The sequence below is a fragment of the Silurus aristotelis genome (assembly GCF_946808225.1).
Source record: "Silurus aristotelis genome assembly, chromosome: 24".
Taxonomy (NCBI): domain Eukaryota; kingdom Metazoa; phylum Chordata; class Actinopteri; order Siluriformes; family Siluridae; genus Silurus; species Silurus aristotelis.
In genome coordinates this window covers 5,352,812-5,375,015 of record NC_139597.1, presented here as the reverse complement: position 1 = coordinate 5,375,015, position 22,204 = coordinate 5,352,812, and the positions used below count along the sequence as shown (strand labels likewise).

Genomic DNA, 22,204 nt, shown 5'->3' with positions numbered 1-22,204 from the left:
AATTTTTTTTTTAATTAAATAACTTTTTACTTTTTATCAATTTATGGCTACATTGAATACTGTAAAATGTCACTTTTTATTATCGTTTATATTATTACAGGTACTGTCACTATATGATACTGGAGACTCCTTCTAAAACCAGTATTCGTGGTTTATGTGAAGTGTCCTCTGCATAAATTTGTTTTTACCTTTACGTTGTTACGTTAAGTTTATGTTACTATGGAATGTTTTAGATTAAACTTGTGATTTACCTTGTAGCCAAAACTCCCATGTCTTCTGGCTGATCAGCATTGATAATTCAATGGACTTTTATATACATCCAGTTTTGTGTTTTCATTTTGTAGAAGATTAAAAGCTAAGCGGTCTCTGGCATGGCGATTTCTAGAAAGAGACAGTAGGGCAAATTTAGCATTCGGTGACTTCTTTAAAGGTTCAGTGGAAATACTCTATATCCTTCCACATTCATTCACCATCACTCTGTTTTTGTCACATTTCAGATTTCACCTAAACGGATCTGAGTCATAGTTCTAGAATGAGAAGCTTCTAACTATGCTGATATGTAAAACTGCAGACATTGGTTCTTGGTGGAAATATTAAAAGCCGCTCATTTTATTGGACAAGGTGATTCAAAGAGCTTTGCTGATTGGTCCACAGCTCAGGGCTCCAAACCCTTCCTGTCAGAGTTTCCTTTTTCCTACTAGCTTTCCTGCTCTCCAGCATTCAGCATCAGGGCTGGGCTTAACGTTTCCTAAAATCTGTGTGACGACTAAGAAAATTCCAGTCTTTAACACGTAAAACGTTGTTGGAGTACTATTTTAGGGACGTTGGTGTACATTTAAAAGGAAAATTTCCCACCGTTTTAAAGATTCCAGGGAACAGACGTATCCTCAGGTTTTGTGTTGCCTACAGCGAGCTTCATATAGGAAGTCCAGACCAAAGGTGAATAATACGACATTGTGCTTTCTTATTAGATTATATAACATTTTAAGCTTTTGGGGCTTATTATGTTAAAAGCTGGTTATCATATGTAAATATGTTGTATTTAGAAGTGAAAATTGTTTCTCCATTTTGCATTTGACTCTCAATAATATGTGCTGTATATACTGTTCAGTTTGCTCAGGTCTTTAGCCAATCTGTAATCAAACAACTGGCAGAAGTCTTACGTTACTTTTGAACATAGTTAGAAGAAGTAGCTGAGCTTTAAAGACAATATTGGAGTAATTTTGTGGTCATTGCCTCAGATGTTTAAGAAAAAAGAGAAGTCAACCAATATCTATTTATTTTGTATATATAAATGCTCTAAACATGTAGGTTTCACTGAACATAGTCTCAAACTTTAGTGCGTGCATGTGGGATTATTTTCTAATAACGCCGCATCCTTAACTTTTATAGTGATAAACACTTTTAACAATTAGTTAAAAAAAAAAAGAAAGAAAGAAAACGTGTCATATATGTATTAGTGTATACTTATAATAGTTAATGTTGTCCAAACTTCATGAACCAAGTACGTTCCTGTATCAATTAAGTATAACAGCAATAATCATTTTCGAAGGTCCTGAAATGCAGAAATCATGCAGACTGTCATAAATAAACATCTCCTGAGAGAATTTATGTTTAGAGGAAAAATTACACACATATCCATGCGTTTTCTGCTGGTACGACTCTTGAAGCTGCACGTATAGAAAATTAATTGATATCTTCCAAACAAGCAATAATAAACAGTTAAACCCCCATCCAATTAACCAATTATGTACTACCAGAAAACTATGCAGATACAGAAAAACAGACATTTGAAGGAAAATCATACATGCTCATTTTCCTCTACAGTTTGGATAAGCCTTTGCATACTGCAGCCTCAGATTTTCGTTCTTGGCTGACAGGAGTGGAGCCTGATGTGATTTCCTGCTGTTGTAGCTCATCCACCTCATGGTTCAGTGTGCTGTGCATTGTACATACCATTCAGTTGACCACGTGAGTGATTGTTTGAGCTACTATAGCCTTTCATTCTTCTCGAACGAGTGCAAATTTTCTATGACAATGCTTTCTGTCTGCAGAGATGCTGATGTTTTAAATTTTTCAGTGTTTTTCTGGTTGTTATGCTATGATTATAGTTTGATTAATATGTGCTGTGGACATTAACCGAAGCTCTTGACCTGTATCTGTAAGATTTTCTGGATTGCCCTGCTGTCACATTATCAACTGATTGAAAAATTTCATAAATGTGCAGAGGTTCAGGTGCTCCTATTTAAGTGACCATTGTGCATCGGTCTTAGCCAGCGTTTTGTTTCTGTACTGGCAAGAAAGAACACATTTTAGGTTTACAGATATTAATTTTAAGGGATAAAAGATGTTTTATGCTGTTCAAGAACATGACATTAAATAATAGATTACTTTTCAAGACTACATTACAACTGTGACTGGCTGATTGTCTTATTAAGGTGTAAGACAATGTACCTGACTCCATAAACTGACTCGATTTGCAATGCAAAGGGTTGTCACAACAAATATTGATTTAATCTTGTTTTTTTACTCCGCTCTTTGATATTTTTTGTTGTTTTTTGGACATTCAGATTTGATTATCTATTAATGCTTTTTCAGAGAACTGTATATATATCCACATATTCATCTACAGCAATTATGTTATAGAGTGAATGTGGGTTTATATGTCTATAGCACGTATCTGCAAGTCATATGTGTTTTATTTTGAATGCATTCGTTATACCTCAGAACCATTTATGATGATGGCTGTTTATGGCTAATGTCACTTGTCCCTCTTGGCCTTTTGTTTGATATATATATATATATATATATATATATATATATATATATATATATATATATATATATATATATATAAAAAATTTTTTTGTTGTTGCCATCTTCCGTGTTCTCTAATTTTTCTGTTACATAAGAGAGGGCTTCCGCTCTGCCTTCCAGGACAATAGCGAGGGGACTTTCTTGTACGCTGCCATGGGGTGTGTGAATGCACATGTGAATGTGTGTGTGTGGGAGGTGGGAGACATGCCTGTATGAGTTACTAGTGGCAGATCAGGTATGTGTGTGAGTGTAAGAATTTGTGTGGATGTTAATGGTTTGAGTGGTACATGATGGAAACGCTTGCCGCATGTGTGTGTTTGTGCAGTGCCTGAATGCGTGTGTGTGTGTGTGTGTGCATCCTTTCGAAAAAGGAAGTGGAGGTGCCGTAGCTTAGCAGAACAAGCAGAGTGCAGTGTTGCCATGGAGACTTGTAATACAGGGTTCCCTGAAATTCCATTTTTTCCCCCCAAATGGATCTGTATCACAGTGTCCATGGCAACCACTTACAACCAACGGACGTCAGGTCTTTTTTTCTATACCGGTCTCAATCTCTTTCTCGCACACATGCATATATGGGCATGCATACAGAGAGATTAAAATTATATGCTATACACCAGGAGCACATTCTGCAGTATAGAGACCTACTTTGATGCTGATTATGAAACCATGTGTGAATGTGTATATATGTGTGTGTGTGTGTGTGTGTGTGTGTGTGTGTGTGTGTGTGTGTGTGTGTGCGTTGGTAGGGTTGTGAGGCCAGCATATTGAGCAGCGCACACCCACCCCCCACCCCCCACACCCTCACACACATTCCCAGAGCATGCCTATGAGTCCACCTGCCGACGGCAAACATGAGGCTCCCGACAGGCCGCGGCAACAGCACGCCCCTACCAACGGAAACCATGGAGACGACAGCATTCGTGGCTCTCCGGGGTCTAAGGGCGTCTCCAACGATTCCATGGAAGATCTCCACGGAAATGCCGTCATTATCCGCATCGGAATCCCTGACCTTCAGCAAACAGTGAGTCTCTGCAGCTTCTTCTATGATCAAAGTTTCAAGAAGAACAGTGTGAGTTCAGGAGCTATGACGGCATCGACGTATGGCGTGGCGCTTGCTGTTCTTCTCTCTCATGCACACTTAGGCATCCTTTTCCAATCTCCCTGTCACATCCATCTACTCATTATGTATCTCATTCTCTGTTTGGATCTTTTGAGCTCTCTCATTCGGTTGCTTTTGCTGGGGAAAAAATAAGCAAAGAAAATGGTGGTGTTAAAGGAAAGCAATCCGCAATGAGTCACTGTTACAACATCAGGGGCCTGAAGTGTTTTATTCCTCTTATACAACAGCACGCGGCTGCAATTTTTGACAAATGACAACATTAAGCATCTATTATCAGTTGCACACACACAGTTACTCCTTCAACAGCCTCTCTTGTATTTAATAAAACCAAAATGCAACTTCATATCACGGAGAAACTGAAAAGCGCAGCCCTGAAGACTTTCCCATGGTGGAAAACTTATTATTCGTATTGTTATTTAGTAGGCCATCATTTCCATTACCACAGTCACATTCAGTGTCAGTGAAAATATATGCGTTTGTGTCATTGAACAGAGATGAGCTGGTATTTCAAATTTATTTTTCGTTTTTCAAACCTTTAACTCATGAAACACATTAGGCCTAATTTAACTTCATTTACAGACGATTTGAGGTTCGGATTAGACCAGAGATGCCCAAACATTTTTCTAATGAAGGGCATCAAACTTGACTTAAAATTTTGCATTATAAAAGAGATTATATAAAAAAAAAAGTTGGCATGGTTTATGATATAATATTCCCCTTTATAAAAAAAAATAGAAATCATGACTCTGTAATCTTCTTAACTAATGCAGCTTTATTTTAAAAGTTCTAGTTAAGTGAAACTTATAGTACATTAAGCAACAAATTAGTTTATTGTTCAATGCCTAATTCAGTGTATTGAGAGACATGAAGCTAGTCCTTATTTTTTAAAAGATCCAGGCATTTTTTTTTCTTTTCTCATTCACCGATCAGGCATAACATTATGAACACCTGCCTAATATTGTGATGGTCCCTCTTTTGCTGCCAAAACAGTCCTGAATTGTCTAGCATTACCAGTATTAACTTCTTCAGCAATGTGAGCTACAGAAGCTCGTCTGTTGGATCGGACCACACGGACCAGCCTTCACTCCCCACATGCAACAATGAGCCTCGGCCGCCCGTGACCCTGTCGTCTGTTCATCACTGTTCCTTCCTTGTACCACTTTTGATAGACACTGACCACCGCAGACATCCCACAAGAGCTGCAGATTTGGAGATGCTCTGACCCACTCGTCTAGACATCACAATTTGGACCTTGTCACACTCGCTCAAATCCTCACACTTGCCCAATTCCTGTTTCTAACACATCAACTTTGAGCACAAAATGTTCACTTGCTGCCTAATAAATCCCTCCCACTAACAGTTGCCATGATGAAGAGATCATCAGTTTTATTTACTTCACAAGTCGTTATGTTATAATGTCATAATGTTATGCCTGGTCTGTGTATATGGCATGGAAGGCCAAATGAAAGGTCACCATGGGCCATTTTTTCAACTTCAGGCTCTAGTTTTGTCATCTCTGGATTAGACTCGTTAGATTCATGCAAATGGTGCAACAGACAAACAGATTCATGCAACAGGCAAAAATACCCCCCAAAAGTTCCCATAATAAATGTAGTAATGTTGATAATAAATCAGTAATTTAACAAAAAATCACTGTTGTAACAAAGCACAAAAAATCTCAAATCTTAATTTGAGAATTGGTGTAAAGTAAGAGCAGGTTTGTAGTAGAGGAAAGTATTTTTGTAGCTAAGAGGAAGCCTATCGGAAAGTTTTTGTAGATCCTATCAATGGATTAAAAAGCGCTAGCTCAGAATATCACAGTGATATTTAAAAAAAAAATGTATCCAATTAATATCGATTACCAAACAATAACCCTTCCTTTCTTAGTATTAATTATTAGTTTTCTCTCTGACTTAATCCCTTATTTAATTAAAAAATGAAAAGTCACACAAAAATGACAACCTATACATTAACTTAGCGTAAACGTAGCAATATATTTATAGCTTTGCTATCTAATTTTTCTCGAGTTACCATTCTTTAGTCGTTCTTTAGTCACAAAACTAGCATGGAGAATTATTATGAAACTTGGTTATAAGAATAATAAAGCTCTGGAGTTGATACTGCAGGGGTTTAGTCCTGCATACTGACCCTGCATTAATCATCTGAACTATTATCTCAAAGAACACAGCAGTAATTCTTAGATATAATGTTACCTCACCTGTTCAGGCTACCTTCACTTTCCCAAGCTATGGAGATATAAATAGTTGTTCCGTTTAAACAAAAGGAAAAAAAAATATGTTCGACCAAAGGGAAAGGCTAGTGCAAAGTCTTTACTCCTTAACACTAACGTGGACTAAACCAAGCTTTATACTGTATTTTAATTTTCTCACCCTATATGAAATATGTGAAGCTTTCGAAATCTAAACGATCAACCAAAAACCAAAGCAAAATGCTCCAAATCGTGTCAGTACAAGCGTGTGTGTATATTGTTTGTAGAAGTGTCTGCGCTTGGACTTGGAGGCTCCGGTGTGGGTGTGTAAGCAGCGGGTTTTGGTTACTCTGACGCAGAGCCTGACCGACGTTCTGAATTATGGCCTCTACCTCCCGGCCTTTAACGGCCGAGCCGGCAAGTTCCTGGATGAAGAGAGACTGCTCAGGGAGTATCCTCTCCCTACTGTCACACCTGTACCTTACCTAGAGGTACACACATATTTGTCTTACTTTGCTTTCTTCTTATTGGGATAATTATTAATGCAGGTAATTGTAGCTATAACACACCTAATGGTAAATCTAATGCTTGAAACATGGCTACAACAAACAAAGCAACAAAGGTCCACACAAAGTCAACATCCTTGTGAAGACAGAAACACAATACATACACAAATCCAGACAAATTCGTATGTCTTTCTACTTTTGTAATTGGTACTGTCTGATCTTTTTTGTGTGTGTATGTGTGTGTGTGTGTGTGTGTGTGTGTGTGTGTGTGTGTGCAGTTTCGCTACAAGAGACGCATTTACACTCAGAGCCATGTGGACGACAAGCAATTAGCCAAACTTCACACTAAGGTAAGACACTCGACAGAGAGGTTATGAAGTGTCATTTTTCTAAATAAACTTTTGTTAAACATTTGTTATTTGTAGAAAATTATTCAATAAACCATTTTCAGACATCATTCACGTGAATATAAACAGGTTTTTTCTCTGCTTTTGTCTTCTGTAAGCAATGAAAATTAGCTAAAAAAGAAAAAGATGTTTTTAGTTCTGGCTGAAAAAAATAATTTCAACAGATGGCTCGAAGAGAATGGCGTAAAATGCTCCATTTATTTATTTTTTATAGTTCATTATTAATTTTCCAATTTGAAATATATTAAGTTTAGACACAATCCTGCATGGAAGATTTCTTGCGTAAGGAAAACGTATTCATTTCTAATATACAATGTTGTAATGGTCATGGCGTTAGTTATCTCATTCAATTTCCATTCCAGGCCAATCTGAAGAAATTCATGGAGTATGTTCAGCAAAGAAGTGTGGAGAAAGTGTGCAGGTTCCTGGAGAAAGGGCTCGATCCCAACTTCCATGATGTAGAAACTGGAGGTGAGGACCAGAGTTTTTCATTTTTTCTGGCACACAGCTGAAGTTTTTCGTTATAGTCGTTTTACCCACTAATTAGGTTTCTTTCTTTTTTGAAGATGTAGGTCTAGAATCTTTTAGATCTCAAATTTTAGATCTAAAAATCCAACATTAACAAAATAGTTTGCTTTTAGATTTTTATGTTAACCTAAAACCAAAGAACCCAGTCTATTCAGGACCTTAAAGGTATTCTTATGTATTTATTTATTTATTTTTACTATTTTTCTTCTAGGTTCTATGTAGAATTCAATAACAGCAACAATCTAGAAATACGAACCATCTCAAACATTGTTTCTTTCTAAAAGAACTTCAAGTAAACAGACTGCAGTGATATAGAGATATATAAAAGCTGCATATAGAGACAATAGAGATATATAATAGCTGAATATAGCTACAATTTAAGAGTAAAGCAAAGCAACTTCAAAGTTTTGTAGAAACCTAAAAACAACATTTCCCTTTCAATTCAATTGGTTTTACTGTCATTTCAACCATATACAGTACAGTACACATTGAACTATAACAAAAAGTCCTTCAGGACTAAGTGCTACATTAAATAAACTTAACACCGAACACACTAAAAAAATCTGTCATTACATTATATATTTTTTTATCTTGATTTGTGAAACATGCAATAAAGGAAAATTGTTTAGCTTTTTCAATGAGGGTCCAGTGAGGTTTAATGAACCCTCAGTAATGAACCCGACAACGATGTATTTCCCCTTTTTATGAATATTTATATTTATTCATTTTGTTAATTTAGAACTAGCTAAAGATCCCTGTATTAGTTGGTGTCCAATATTTTTGGTTATTTCGCTTAGGGAATCTGTGTAAAACCTAACAACAAAGGATTCATTTAAAAAAAAATTCATCAAGAAATTGTGAACCGTTTAGAACCCAAAATAGCTTTTCCTCTAAAGAATGATCAGGAGAAAAAAAAGAAACTCTTTGATGAACCCTGAAAAGCATTCTTTCTAAGCAAGAGAGTAATTGTAGACTTGGAAGATCAAGAATGTGTTTTGTAACAGTGTCGATGTGTGTGTATGTGTGTGTTGGTGTTTTAGAGTCACCCCTTACCCTTGCAGCACAGTTGGACTCGAGCGCTGAGCTGATTAAAGTTTTAAGGAGCGGAGGAGCTCATTTGGACTTCAGAACCAGAGATGGCATAACCGCAATTCACAAAGCTGTGCAGACCCACAACCACATAGCTCTAACTGTGAGTTTTACAAACACACACACACACACACACACACACACACACACACACACACACACACACACACACACACACACACACACAATCCCAACCCCTCTGCACTAAGCACCATCTGTGTGGATATTGTTCAGTGTTTTACTGTAGTCTGAACGAAATAATTTTTTTTATGAGGGAAAAAATATTTAAATTGTCCAATCAAAAGAAATTAAGATTATGCCAATTAATCATGATACATAATCAATTTAGTGCTAGAACTACATTATATGGCAAGTATTTGATCACCTTACCATAAGATTGGTATGGGCATTCCACATTTGGTCCCCATTTTCTGTTGTAATATCCTCCACTCTTCTGGGAAGATGTTCCACTAGATTTTAGAGTGTATTTGTCAGGTACTGATGTAGGTGAATTGAGGAGACCTTGGGTGCGGTCAACATTCCAATTCATCCCAGAAATGTTCAATAGGTTTGAGGTAGGAGCTCTATAGTAGGTCACTCAAGATCTGTTACCACAACCCTTGTAAACCATATCTTTATTTAGCTCAGAGGCATTGTCATGCTGGAACACGTCTATTCAAAAGAATTCAACAATGGACATTGTCCCAAAGCGGCTTTACAGAGATAAAGAGGTTTTGAAGTGGGAATGTAAAATGTCTGCATTCCGTCTGCGTCTCCTGGTTGGAGTGAAGGGAAAAATTCAAAGCTACTGAATCCATAGAGATCCTATACAAGCTTGTAGAAGATGTGTCTTCTTTTGCTTCCTTGACCTCCAATAAAAAATAAACGCTCAAGGTTAGCATTTACTGGCTGCATTTAACCCTACTATAGTTCTAATACCAGATTTAAGAAGCACTGAGTCGAGTAACTAGCATAAACAGAATATCAAGTCAAGTAGCTAGAATCCAAATTCCAGCCAATGGCTGTGAACATGATATTTTTTCTCCTTCTGCAAAGCAGGTGGTCTTTCATTATCAGGCATAGTTGGTTTAGAGCAAAAATTATAAGATGCTTTTATTGTCACGTACACATTACAGCACAGTGACATTTTTCTTTGCATATTCCACTTTATTAGGATGTTGGGGGTCAGTGTGCAGGGTCAACCATGATACGACTAAAGAAGTTATTTTGTATGGCAGTGGTGGTTCAGTGGTTAATGCTCTGGGTTATTGATCATAAGGTTGGGGATTCAATCCCCAGCAAGCTGCCACTGTTTGCCCCTTTAGCACGGCCTCTAAACCTTTCCACTCCAGACCCTGCACCCTGCACTCTGCATCCTGACCCTAGCATCGTAATAATCCATCACAATAATGCAAGACTATCTGGTTTGGAGAAATACAATCTTATGTAAACAACCGTTACCTGGAATTTGGGTTCTAGCTACTTAAATCGATATTTCATTTACACTAGCTCCTAGAATCAATGCTTAACCACCCTGGAATTTGAAATATACTATTTTTAGTTAAATACATCTTATTCTGCACATTGTTTTATTATTTTAATGACATTGCACATATGCACAATGTAATCTATTCTTTATGTACATAATAAAACTTATGTTTCACTGAAAGCTTCAATTGATCAGATAAAAACATACATTTTGATCATTGAGTACATGTAAAAAGCTAGGCATTGTTAGTCGAGTACATTTCTTCTTCTTCCTCCTCTTCTTTTTCTTCTTCTTCTTCTTTCTGCTTCTCCCATTAGGGGTCACCACAGCGGATCATTCGTCTCCATACCCCCCTGTCCTCTACATCTGCCTCTTTCAAACCAACTACCTGCATGTCTTCCCTCACCACATCCATAAACCTCCTTCTTGGTCTTCCTCTTTTCCTCCTTCTTGGCGGCTCCATCCTCAGCATTCTGCTACTGATATACCCCATGTCCCTCCTCTGAACATGTCCAAACCATCTCAATCTCACCTCCCTCACCTTGTCTCCAAAACGTCCTACATGCACTGTCCCTAAAATAAACTCATTTCTAATCCTGTCCATCGTCATCACTCCCAATGAAAGCATCTTCAGCTCTGCTACCTCCAGCTCCACCTCCTGTCTTTTACTCAATGCCACTGTCTCTAAATCATCCAACATCTCAGGTCTCACCACAGTCCTATAAACTTTCCCTTTCACTCTTGCAGATACTCTTCTATCACAAATCACTCCTGCTATCACTCTTCTCCACCCACTCCACCCTGCCTGCACTCTTTTCTTCACTTCTCTAACACACTCTTCATTACTTTGCACTGTTGCTCCCAGGTACCTGAATTTATCCACCTTCTCCACCTCTTCTCCCTGCAACCGCACCACTCCACTGCCCTCTCTCTCATTCACACACATGTACTTTGTCTTACTCCTACTGACTTTCATTCCCCTTCTCTCCAGCGTGTACCCCCACCTCTCCAGGCTCTTTTCAACCTGCTCCCTACTCTCAGCACAAATCACAATATCATCTGCAAACATCAAAGTCCATGGAGACCCCTGTCTGACCTCGTCTGTCAATCTGTCCATCTGTCCATCACCACTGCAAACAGGAAAGGGATTAGAGCCGATCCTTGATGCAGTCCAACCTCCACCTTGAACCAGTCTGTCATTCCTACTGCACACTTCACTGCTGTCACACTGTTCTCATACATGTCCTGCACCACCCTGACATACTTCTCTGACACACCAGACTTCCTTATACAATACCACAACTCCTCTCTCCACCCTGTGGCACACTTTCTCCAAATCCACAAACACATTATGCAACTCCTTTTGACCTTCACTATACTTCTCCATCAACATTTTCAAATATTGTGTCTATGGTGCTCTTCCTCGGCATGAACCCATACTGCTGCTCACAGATTGTCACTTCTTCTCTCAGCCTGGCTTCCACTACTCTTTCCCATAACTTCATGGTGTGACTGATCAACTTAGTTGAGTACATTTCCAGTTGGATATTTACAAATTACCTGAGTTAGAAATAAGTATTTTTACTGACCAATAATTTTCCCAGTACTTTTTTCTACCTTATAGTGTATAATGGCATATTTGTCAAAAAAAAAAAAAAAAAAAATACAAAAGGTGTGTAGGTAAGAAATAATATATGAATAAGAGGCATAGTGGTGTGAATTCTAATCAGATCGATTTCCCTCTTTTCCTTTAAGATCTGAGCGTATGCCGGCGTCTCAGCTCAATAATGATATATGTAAAGATTTCACGTCAGTAGTTTAGTGAAAGAAATAACCCACAGACTGATAGGCACAACAAAAGTTTTTTTTGTGCTTTTGTGTGTTCATTCATCTCCTGTTGTGTTCCACCACCCACATCGGCGCAGACATTCATTGCCACGAAAAATAACTGAAAAATGAAACCCAAATTACACGTACGCAGGTGTTATAGCCCTAATTTACACTGAATAAAAACAGAGCTCTTTGTTTCTTATTTTTTCCCTCTCACATTCCACATCTGCAGACCCTGTTGGATCTGGGAGCGTCTCCGGATTATAAAGACAGCCGTGGGCTCACTCCTCTGTACCACAGTGCTATGGTGGGGGGTGACCCGTACTGCTGTGAACTGCTGCTGTATGATCACGCTCAGCTCGGCTACAGCGACGAGAATGGCTGGCAGGAGATCCACCAGGTAGCACACACACATTTACACACACGCACACTCATACATGCAAAGACACTTCTATATGTTTGACTGTGGCATTAGGGGAACTAAAGTTCGGGGGTGGTGTTGATCCGCAGGCTTGTCGTCACGGAAATGTGCAGCACCTCGAGCACCTGTTGTTCTACGGAGCTGAGATGAGCGCGCAGAATGCCTCAGGAAACACAGCGTTGCACCTCTGTGCTCTCTACAACCAGGTACACACACTCATACACACACATTCAAGTTCTTAAAGTGGAATAAAAAGCCCACCAAAAGTCTGTGATACATTTTATCAATGTGGTTTGCGATATTATGATGCTATAATGGTAATGGTGAGGCTCTGGGTTGCCAGGTGGAAAATCAGCACTACCATCAAGAAACATGTTGAAATATTAAGTATTCCTAGACAGTTTTCCTAGACAATTTTACCCCAGGAACCAAAAAATATATGAAAGATGTAAAAAAGAATGCAGAAAAGAATAAATGATAATACATAATTAACAAAATATGAAAAAGTGTAATATTATTTACTGTTATAACAGTTACAATATTGTATTACTACCATTATACAGCCAGTTCAGCTGTTAATGCATTATATATTAGTGTGCGTATACATAACACATTATACATTTATAGTTTTAAAAGCTGTGGGTTATCTATATGCTTTGCACCCAAATAATCAAATTATAACATACAAAATGTCCAATGTCAATGCCAAAAACATGTCAAAAGTACCCTTTTAGTGCTTGAATTCTTTGTACCTGCAAACCAAGAGAAGCTCCCCATCATTTACTGTGAACATTGTTATTAAAGTCATTATATAATAATCAAAAACAGGACATGGTGTTCTAGGAAAATGATCACTGACAGAATGGTGTATTGCGGCTTGGCGTTGTTGACGATGGATTGTACTACAGAAGCTTTTTAATTTATTATAGGATGGCATTTTAAACTTTTTATCATTTCATTTAACAATATAATTAAGTAAATAAGACAAAACCCTTTAGATTATTATGTAACTGAGAAACCACAAAAGAAACAGTGATACTTCATAGCTAACAACAAAGTCGATTATAACAAAGAACTGATTCTGGAGACTCCTTCCAAAGAAATGGCAACTTGTAGAACGCTATATCAACAATGCTACATTTAGTAATTAGAAAACCCCCAATTTTGGTTGTTATTATAGAAATAAAAACATATTAGAATTTGACAGAAAATGAGTAAAAACACCTTCTGACCTTGAGTCAACAGTGCGGTGGTATAAATTAAGTAGTTAGTATTTATAAGCCTCCCCAGCCACTCTCAGTGCCGGTTCCAAGCCCGGATAAATTGGGAAGGGGTTGCGTTAGGAAGGGCATCCAGCGTAAAACATGTGCCAAATCAAACGTGCGGAGGATCCGCTGTGGCGACCCCTGACGGGTGAAGCCGAAAGAAAGTCAGTCAGTCAGTCAGTCAGTATTTATAAGCCTGTTTAATTATGTATGTACTCAGATTTAATGGGTTTAATGTTAACCTCAGTTACTTAAAACCAAATGTCAGCTTGTGTCTAGTAAAAAATCTAGTTTCGATTCCTGTGGGTTTAAAAACTATGAAAACAATGTCAACAAATAAATAGGATTATTTCAGCATAAGGTGCCTATTGTAAAAATGTTTAATATAAATGATGCTCAATCAACCAATATTGAAAACAATCAATAACTCAAAGTATCCTTTGCTTTAAAGCTGTGTATATGCCTTTATCCTTGATCCTACACCAGTGTACCCTCTCCTCTCTCCCTTCTTTCCACACTTCTGCCCCTCACCTCTATCCCATCCCACTCATTTCCTGTTGTGCAGGATGGCTGTGCCCGAGTGTTGCTATTTCGCGGAGCAAATAAAGACATCAAGAACTACAACAATCAGACAGCATTCCAGGTAGCCTGGATTTTTTTTATATGCCAGAATCTGTCAGATGGAATAAGATCACACATAACAGCATGATTTAATGCAATAATAATGCAGTTTATTTGGGGGGGCTGTTTAATCTTGAAAACAACTACAGGTGGCCATCATCGCAGGGAACTTTGACCTGGCTGAGATCATCAAAATCCATAAAACCTCAGACGTAGGTAAGACATACTTTGACCTTCTTGACCTCACTTTAAGACAATTAGGTTGAAAAAGAGGTTCCTAATTTTCTTGAATTTACTGCACAAATTAAAAGCGTTTGTCTGAATTCCAAAAGCAAAGAGTATAAGCAAGAATTAGGACACCTTTTAACGACAGTAGATATTCAAACATCAGCCTGCTATTTTAGCTCTCATGTCTTTATTTTTTACTCATTCTTGTGGCTTCGAGTGCCGTGTTAATTGTAATCTATTCTGTTTAGTATAAAACCTGTCGAATGTTTGGAAGTTTTTATGGTTTTGGAGACACATACATATTCCTTATGTATATATGCAACAAAGTGGGTAAAATCACACAAGAATTGGACAGAGAATGACTGGAATATAATGACTGAAGTCCAAATTGGACATTTTTGACTTCATCAGAAGAATGTATGTAAGACAGAGAACAAAATACAAGATGTTAGCAGACTGCTTCACCTCCAAAGTCACACATCGAGGTGAAAACTTAATAGTTAGGGGTTTTTTTGGCGCAGGGAAGGTCAGAGACTTATTCCAGGTAAAAGGAACACTGAACCAACATGGCTACCATCCCATACTACACCATTCAATTTTATCTGGACTGCAGCTAATTTTAACCAATTTCACCACACAAAAAAAAAAACCTGAAGAGTACATCCGATCTCTGTCAGCATTATTTAGAGAGCAAACAGTCAGCTGGAGTGTTATCTAGCATGGAACGGTCTGCCCAGTCGCTACACCTAAATCCTATTGAACTGCTCTGGGATGAACTGGATAGCAAGGTCAGAAAGAAATCTCCAGGTAGTGAAGAACATCTTTGGCTAATTTTATAAGAGGCATGGCAAAGTATGGTATTCATGCTAAGGAAGGATTTATTTTAATAAACGTGTAACTTCTGTACATTTATATATTTGTTTGGTCAAAGTAAATCTACATACTGTAAAAAGACATACCGTATTTTTCGGACTATAAGCTGCTACTTTTTTCCCACGTTTTGAACCCCGTGGCTTAAACAACGAAGCGGCTTATTTATGAATTTTTCCTGGGGTTTTCCCGGTTTTACAAACTTCAAGCCAAAAAACTGAGCGACATAACATTAGACCAATGAAATTTCCGAACAGAAACGAAAAAACGCACCTCACCTGTGTTCTGAGCTGCACGCCATCGTTTTTTTTAAACACACGACGATGCCAAAAGATAAACTCCCGAGAGAAATAGTTGTGAAAGGAAGGAGGAAGACAGTGAACAATGACTTTCTTGGTAGGCTACTGTTTAGATACAAGCCGTTGTAACGCGTTGAGTCTGGGTGAAGGGAGAGCTCGCTAACTCCAGTTGCAACAGAAATCATATAATCACAGACAGGTTTCCAAAACTCGTGCTTTTTTATTTTTCCTGGCAACAGCGTTAGGGGTTAGTCAAAGATACTTAGAAATGAGAATCAGAAAATAATAGGGACATATTCCTCGGTCTTGCACACATGCAGTAATACCGGAAAATGCGGCGGCAGGCTATTCCCAAAATGTCGCTCTGCTCTTAAAGGAGCCACAACATATTTCACCCGTTACACCATGTAACAGGCACTGTCTTTCATTAAAGCCTGTGTAAAGTTCATTATTTTCAGTGTAGACACCTGCGGCTTATAGACAGGTGCAGCTTATTTATGTTTAAAATAAAAATCTTTGTCAAATTCAGTGGGTAAATATGGGTGCGCTTAATAGTCCGGATATTATGGGTAGTTTGTTGCATAGAAACAAAAGGAACATGCACGTCTTTCAACAAACATAGAAGAGGTGCCACTATTGCCAGTGGATTGAATAAAATATTGAATATTACTTGTGTTAAATTGTACTTCTTATAGTAAATCATAGGTGTTATCCAGCTGATAAAAAAAAAAAAAAAAGATTACTTTGCCCCATTTCATTAATTAATGATGCTCTATACAGTAGCTTCAGATTTCTTAATTTAAATACTCTACATTAAAAACACCGGATATAGACTGTCGTGAAGCAGCTATCAACAGATTCTTAACATGGCACCAAAAGGATTTATGTATTCAAAGTACACTATGAACTTGGGGTATTGTCTGGTTTTTTTTTTTTTTTTTGCTTTCTCACAACTCCCAAATGTGCCAAACATTTGCATGGTGACTCTAAATTGCCCTGGTGTGAATGAGTCATTGAATGTGTGTGCATGCTGCCTTATAATGGACTGGTGTCCCACTTGGGTGTATTCCCACATCGTACCCATTGTTCCTTGGATAGTTTCTATTATACTGAAGATTGTAATAGGGTTGTCTGTAGGGCAGCAATTTGTGAAAAATCTGAGTTCATGAGTAGAAAATCTGTAAATGATGACAAATGATCCATTTTTAAATTAATTTATATTTACATATAGTGTTGTGAAATTTCAAGGTAGTTCTCGTATAATCACAAGATAGCAGCTTTGACCAGTTGTTCCCTCACCAGCCTTTCTTTCCCTCACTCATGACCCCACTAAGAAGAAACTGAGTGTGTGAATTAGATGTTACTATAGAAACGTTAATATGAGCATGGATGCGGATCTGTGATTTATGTTACAGCCGGCACTCCACAGAGCAGTTGTTATAGAAAATGAATCAACACCTTCATGAAAAATCAGATTTTTTGAAATTAAAGAATAATCCAAACCACAGCGTTGCTGTTTCTCGGCTGCTTGTTCACAGTGTTAGTGATTTGTTGACTGTCAATAAAATCTTAAAAGTGGATTATGAAAGAAAGTATTTGCCGAATTATTGAATATACAGTATTTAATCTCTGCTTTAATTATGTACCAGCCATCATTATACACCGTCTCATTGTGAATCTCACTGATCTCTTCTCTCACTGATCTTAATGTAATCTGTGAGTCATCTGTTTGTAATCACTATATAGACTGTTTGTGTGTGTGTGTGTAATGTGTTTTCTGTGTATTCTCTGTATCCTGAAGATTTCTTTGCTCAGTCTCTGGGTTGTCCATGAATTTTTTCTGTAACACCTGTTCAATCCACTTGCGCAAATCTTTTCTGTAGAATCTCTCGAGTGCCAAAAGGGCATCATCTCGATGTCTTGAGGTGCTGTTCTATAAATGATATCTATATTATATACTTCAAATCACCTGGCATGGAATTGGGAACGGTCAAGGCATGTTGAATAATGCCCAGATGTGTTATAACCTTGTAATAGTTGTTGGAGTGAGTGGGTGTGTGCGTATGTGTTGTAAATGTGTGTGTGTTAGCTGCATGTTTGCCATCTACGCACCGTGTTCACCGGAAACCGCAGAGAATACACAGACGCTCGACTCAGTGTATACGTACGTGACCATGAGTCGATGGTGTGTATGTGTGTGAGACTGTCTCTCTGTTGCAGTGCCTTTCAGGGAGAGCCCCTCATACTCGTCTCGGCGCCGTGGGGTGTGTGTGTCCCCGCGCCGCTCCCTGATGCGTTCGGCCAGCGATAACGCACTGGACGAGAGTCTGCCCGCACCCTCACCAGCCCCTTCACTACACAGCCTGCCTCCTCTAGAGCCTGATAACATCAATCCGAGCCCACACAGCCCACAGGGGGGACACACACGCAGCCTCAGGAGACAAGCACGTGGACATCTCAGGTACCCTTCATCACCCTGGAATAGAATAAGTACTTCAGTACAGATTATACTTGCAAATAATTATTCAGATGTTAGGCTCAGTATTTAAATATTTACAAGGTGGTATCAAAACATTTCGAGACTAATGTTGCTAACTGGCTCTATTCTGACTACGTGTGTTACCACGTCTGGGATTTCATCAAGGACATCAAGTTAGAACAAACTTAGTTTGGGTTATTCTCTAATGATTTACAATATCACCATGCTATTTAATTCACTAGTTAGATTTTTTCTGGCCCAGTAAGAGCTGCTTATATGTATTTTTAATAATTTAACAGTGGCATGTTTTTATTTCTGTAGCTTTTCGATGCACAGGCAACAAATTGCCCCTTTAAACCAGTCAAGCAGATGAACATTCATTTCTTATAAATGCCCCAAAGAGCAGGTAAAAAAAAATCTCCGCAATGAATGTTGCAGTGTTACCAAATTGGTAGCAAATGTATTACCACTTCTCATCATTTTACTCTGACATGCTTTTAAGGACACCCTCCAGGATTTCATTCCTCTTCTCCTACTGCAGTGTAATCCCCGGTTTCAGTGAAACATCATTTGCAGTGTTTGGAAGAACCTAAAACGCTAGTCCTCTCTACCTTCAAAAAAAAGAGATGAGATGAGAAACGCGATCTATTTATTTGATGTATATGTGTATTTGTGCATGTGTGTGTGTCTGTGTGTGTTGCAGCCCTGGCAGTCCTGTGCAGAGGGATCCCAGTCCCCCTGCTGTATCGCGAGGGCCAAAGCGGAGGCTCTACAGCGCGGTGCCTGGCCGTACCTTCATCGCTGTCAGCTCACACACTCCGCAGGGTGAGGGTGAGATCACACTCAACCGCGGGGAGAGGGTCAAAGGTCAGTCTGTTTTGCAGTATGTAAGTATGTTCCAAAGCAAGGTTGCCATTTTTGAGTAAAAAATTCTGTATATTAAATATTAAACCGAATGAGAAACAGAATGAGAATAATTCTGTAAATCATAGCAGATTTACTGAAAACACAATAAAAATTAATAAATATAACTTACTACAGTAAAACTAATCGTTATTATACAATATCATTGAGAGGTTCAAACTCTAGGGATGCTGTAGCATGGCTGTGAACTTCTTTCTATATGATAGAAAAGATTTACACAGATATTCTCTATTTGATCATCAGGGCAATGTGGTGGTCTGGTACAAATAATACAGTAGGTGGGCAATCGGTGGTAGTGGCCCCCTCACCTAATTCAGTTCTCACAAAAAGTAATATTTACAAAATTAGACAAAATCTAATTCAAAAATTCCTTTTTCCACATTTACAGAACTTTTTTTTCTCAATTCATTACTTAACAACGGAATCAGAACATTATACAGTATTTCACAAAAATGAGTACACCCCTCACATTTCAGCAACCACTTCAGTATATCTTCTCAAGGGAACAATACTATAGAAATAAAACTTGGATATATTTTAGAGTAGTCAATGTGCAGTTTGTATAGCAGTACAGATTTACTGACCTCTGAAAATAACTCAACATACAGCCATTATTGTCTTAATAGCTGGCAACAAAAATAAATACGTCAAAACTTTGTTCAAAGTGTCAGTATTTTGTGTGAGCACCATTCTTATCTAACACTGCCTTAATTCTCCTGGGCATGGAATTCACCAGAGCTGCACAGGTTGTTGCTGGGATCCTCTTCCACTCCTCCATAATGACATCACGGAGCTGCTGGATATTAGACACATGCTGCTTCTCCACCTTCAGCTTGAGGATGCCCCACAGGTGTTCAATAGGGTTCAGGTCTGGAGACATACCTTCACCTTCAGCTTCCTCAGCAAGGCAGGTGTCATCTTGGTGGTGTGTTTGGGGTCATTATTATGTTGGAAAACTGCCATTTCTGAAGGGAGGGCAGCATGTTCTGCTTCCGAATGTCAGAGTACATCCATTTTTCCCTCAATGAACCGCAGCTCCCCAGTACCAGCAGCACTCATGCAGCCCCAGACCATGAAGCTACCACCTCCATGTTTGACTGTAGGCAAGACACAATTTTTTCAGTTCTCCTAACCAGGGAGTCGCTACACATGCTGGACACCATCTGAGCCAAACAGGTTTATCTTAGTCTCATCAGACCACTGGACATGGTTCCAGTAATCCATGCTCTTGGGCAGGCCGTCTTCAGCAAACTGTTCAAGAGGTTTCCTTCTGGGACGACAGCCGTGCAAACCGACTTGCTACAGTGTGCGGCGTATGGTCTGAGCACTGACAAGCGGACCTTCGGCATCTGCACCAAATTTCAACTGCTCTAATACAAGATAAACAAATTTGTATGGTCTTTTTAAGCAGACAAAAATATAAACATGATGAATAGGAAATGTGGCTTTGCATGGTTAAACGACGTACAGCTGTTATCACTTAGGGTGTACTCAGTTTTGTTGCCAACTATTTTGACAATAATGGCTGTATGTAGGGCTGTAGCTATAGATTATATTAGTAATCGAGTATTCTACCAATTAGTCCATCAATTAATCGAGAAATCTTATAAGAAGTACTTTTTCTTTTTTTAAGAGCAAAACTAAATATACAAGAAAAAAACATGTATACTTCTTTTTATTTTAAAAGACAGGTCTCTTAAAATAAACAAGCAATTTGTTTCCTTTGTAGAAAAATCTACATTTTATTGCTGAAATTGCATACAAGAATATCTGTGAAAACTAAACCCATATAGTGCATTTAATTGCCATATTACATCAGAATGCAAAATGGATAAATACAAATATACAAATAAATTTCAGATTACTCCAAAAAAGTAGGGTGTTTATGTTTTAGTTTGAAATGTCTCAAAATTTGACAACTTTCTGTCGTTTTCTTTAGCACGAATTTATAGAAGCCAATTTCCGCCACAAAAAAAATGTTTTCCTAAATCCAACTTTTTCTTCTTGCAAATTCTTACTTCTATTTCTCACAATTCCGACTCTTTTTTTTTTTTGCCAATCAGGGAGCATCACCCCCTCTTGTAGTGCCAGAAAGCTTTACACATTTGAAAATTGGAATTGAAAATTAAATAGTGTCTTCTGTGTTTACCTGTCCAGAGTGCTTCAGAGTTTAGCGGGTGGTGTGCCAGTAATAATGGTCCGTGTGGAAACACAGTGCTCCGTGTGCAGTTAAATGGACTAAACAAAGCATCACATAATTTGCCTCACTAAATGTTTGTATTCAGATTATTCAATTACAGTCCTAGCTGTATGTTAATTTATTTTTAAAGGACAGTGAATCTATACTGCTACACAAGCTTTATAGTGACTACTTTAAAATATATTCAAGTTTCATTTTTATAGTATTGTCCCTTGGGAAGATATACTAAAATTGTTGCTGAAATGTGAGGGGTGTAATCACTTTTGTGAGATACTGTATAACTATATATATATATATATATATATATATATATATATATATATATATATATATATATATATATATATATATATATATATATATATATATATATAATTTTTTTTCTCACTTTATTACAGCAACCGGAAACTTTATGTATTGTTTATCAGTTATATCCTAAATTGTTGTTCTGTCCATCTATCCATCCATCCATCTATCCATCTATCTACAGCATTAATCTCCTGTTTCCCTTGGCAAAAAAATGTATTAATGTCTAAAGTATTTGTTATGCATTTCTCATGGCCAAGATCACTAAATTCATCTTTTTTTTATGCAACATGGCACGACAGCATGGGTTTAGGAGGGTTTAGTGCTTGTGGAGGATAAAATGAAATTAGATGTAGTCTCTGATGTGCTAACAGCAGCATCTCTACAGATACATGCAGCACTAGGTTTGCTTATAGGCTTAAAAAAACATACACACGACAATTTAAAACGACAGTTGAATAAAATTCAATACGATTTAATGACGGTCAAATGAGCATTCAGTAGCTGCTGCAAAACAGTAGACACATTGTACAAGAAGCCAGTATGGAGCTAAAGCTTGTAAGTGCTTCGAACTGAAAGTAGTATGAGGCCAGTGG

The 22,204-nt window shown here is 38.0% G+C and overlaps 1 protein-coding gene across 24 annotated transcripts in view; it reads left to right on the top strand.

Moving 5' to 3' along the window:
* Positions 1-22,204, top strand: part of shank3b (SH3 and multiple ankyrin repeat domains 3b) — a 37,481-nt gene that overhangs the window by 5,087 nt on the left and 10,190 nt on the right. For 10 of the 24 annotated variants that reach the window (XM_083528733.1, XM_083528721.1, XM_083528716.1 and 7 more), the window contains exons 2-12: positions 3,564-3,838; positions 6,434-6,637; positions 6,931-7,002; positions 7,422-7,530; positions 8,628-8,779; positions 12,228-12,395; positions 12,506-12,622; positions 14,247-14,324; positions 14,452-14,518; positions 17,902-18,160; positions 18,882-19,045. In XM_083528733.1, coding sequence (XP_083384859.1) covers positions 3,638-3,838; positions 6,434-6,637; positions 6,931-7,002; positions 7,422-7,530; positions 8,628-8,779; positions 12,228-12,395; positions 12,506-12,622; positions 14,247-14,324; positions 14,452-14,518; positions 17,902-18,160; positions 18,882-19,045 — 1,591 coding nt within the window. In that variant the 5' untranslated portion in view covers positions 3,564-3,637. Of the gene's footprint in view, positions 1-499; positions 940-1,827; positions 1,972-3,563; positions 3,839-6,433; positions 6,638-6,930; positions 7,003-7,421; positions 7,531-8,627; positions 8,780-12,227; positions 12,396-12,505; positions 12,623-14,246; positions 14,325-14,451; positions 14,519-17,901; positions 18,161-18,881; positions 19,046-22,204 lie in introns of those variants that run through there. The other 14 variants (XM_083528712.1, XM_083528723.1, XM_083528714.1 and 11 more) reach the window with 5 other exon arrangements.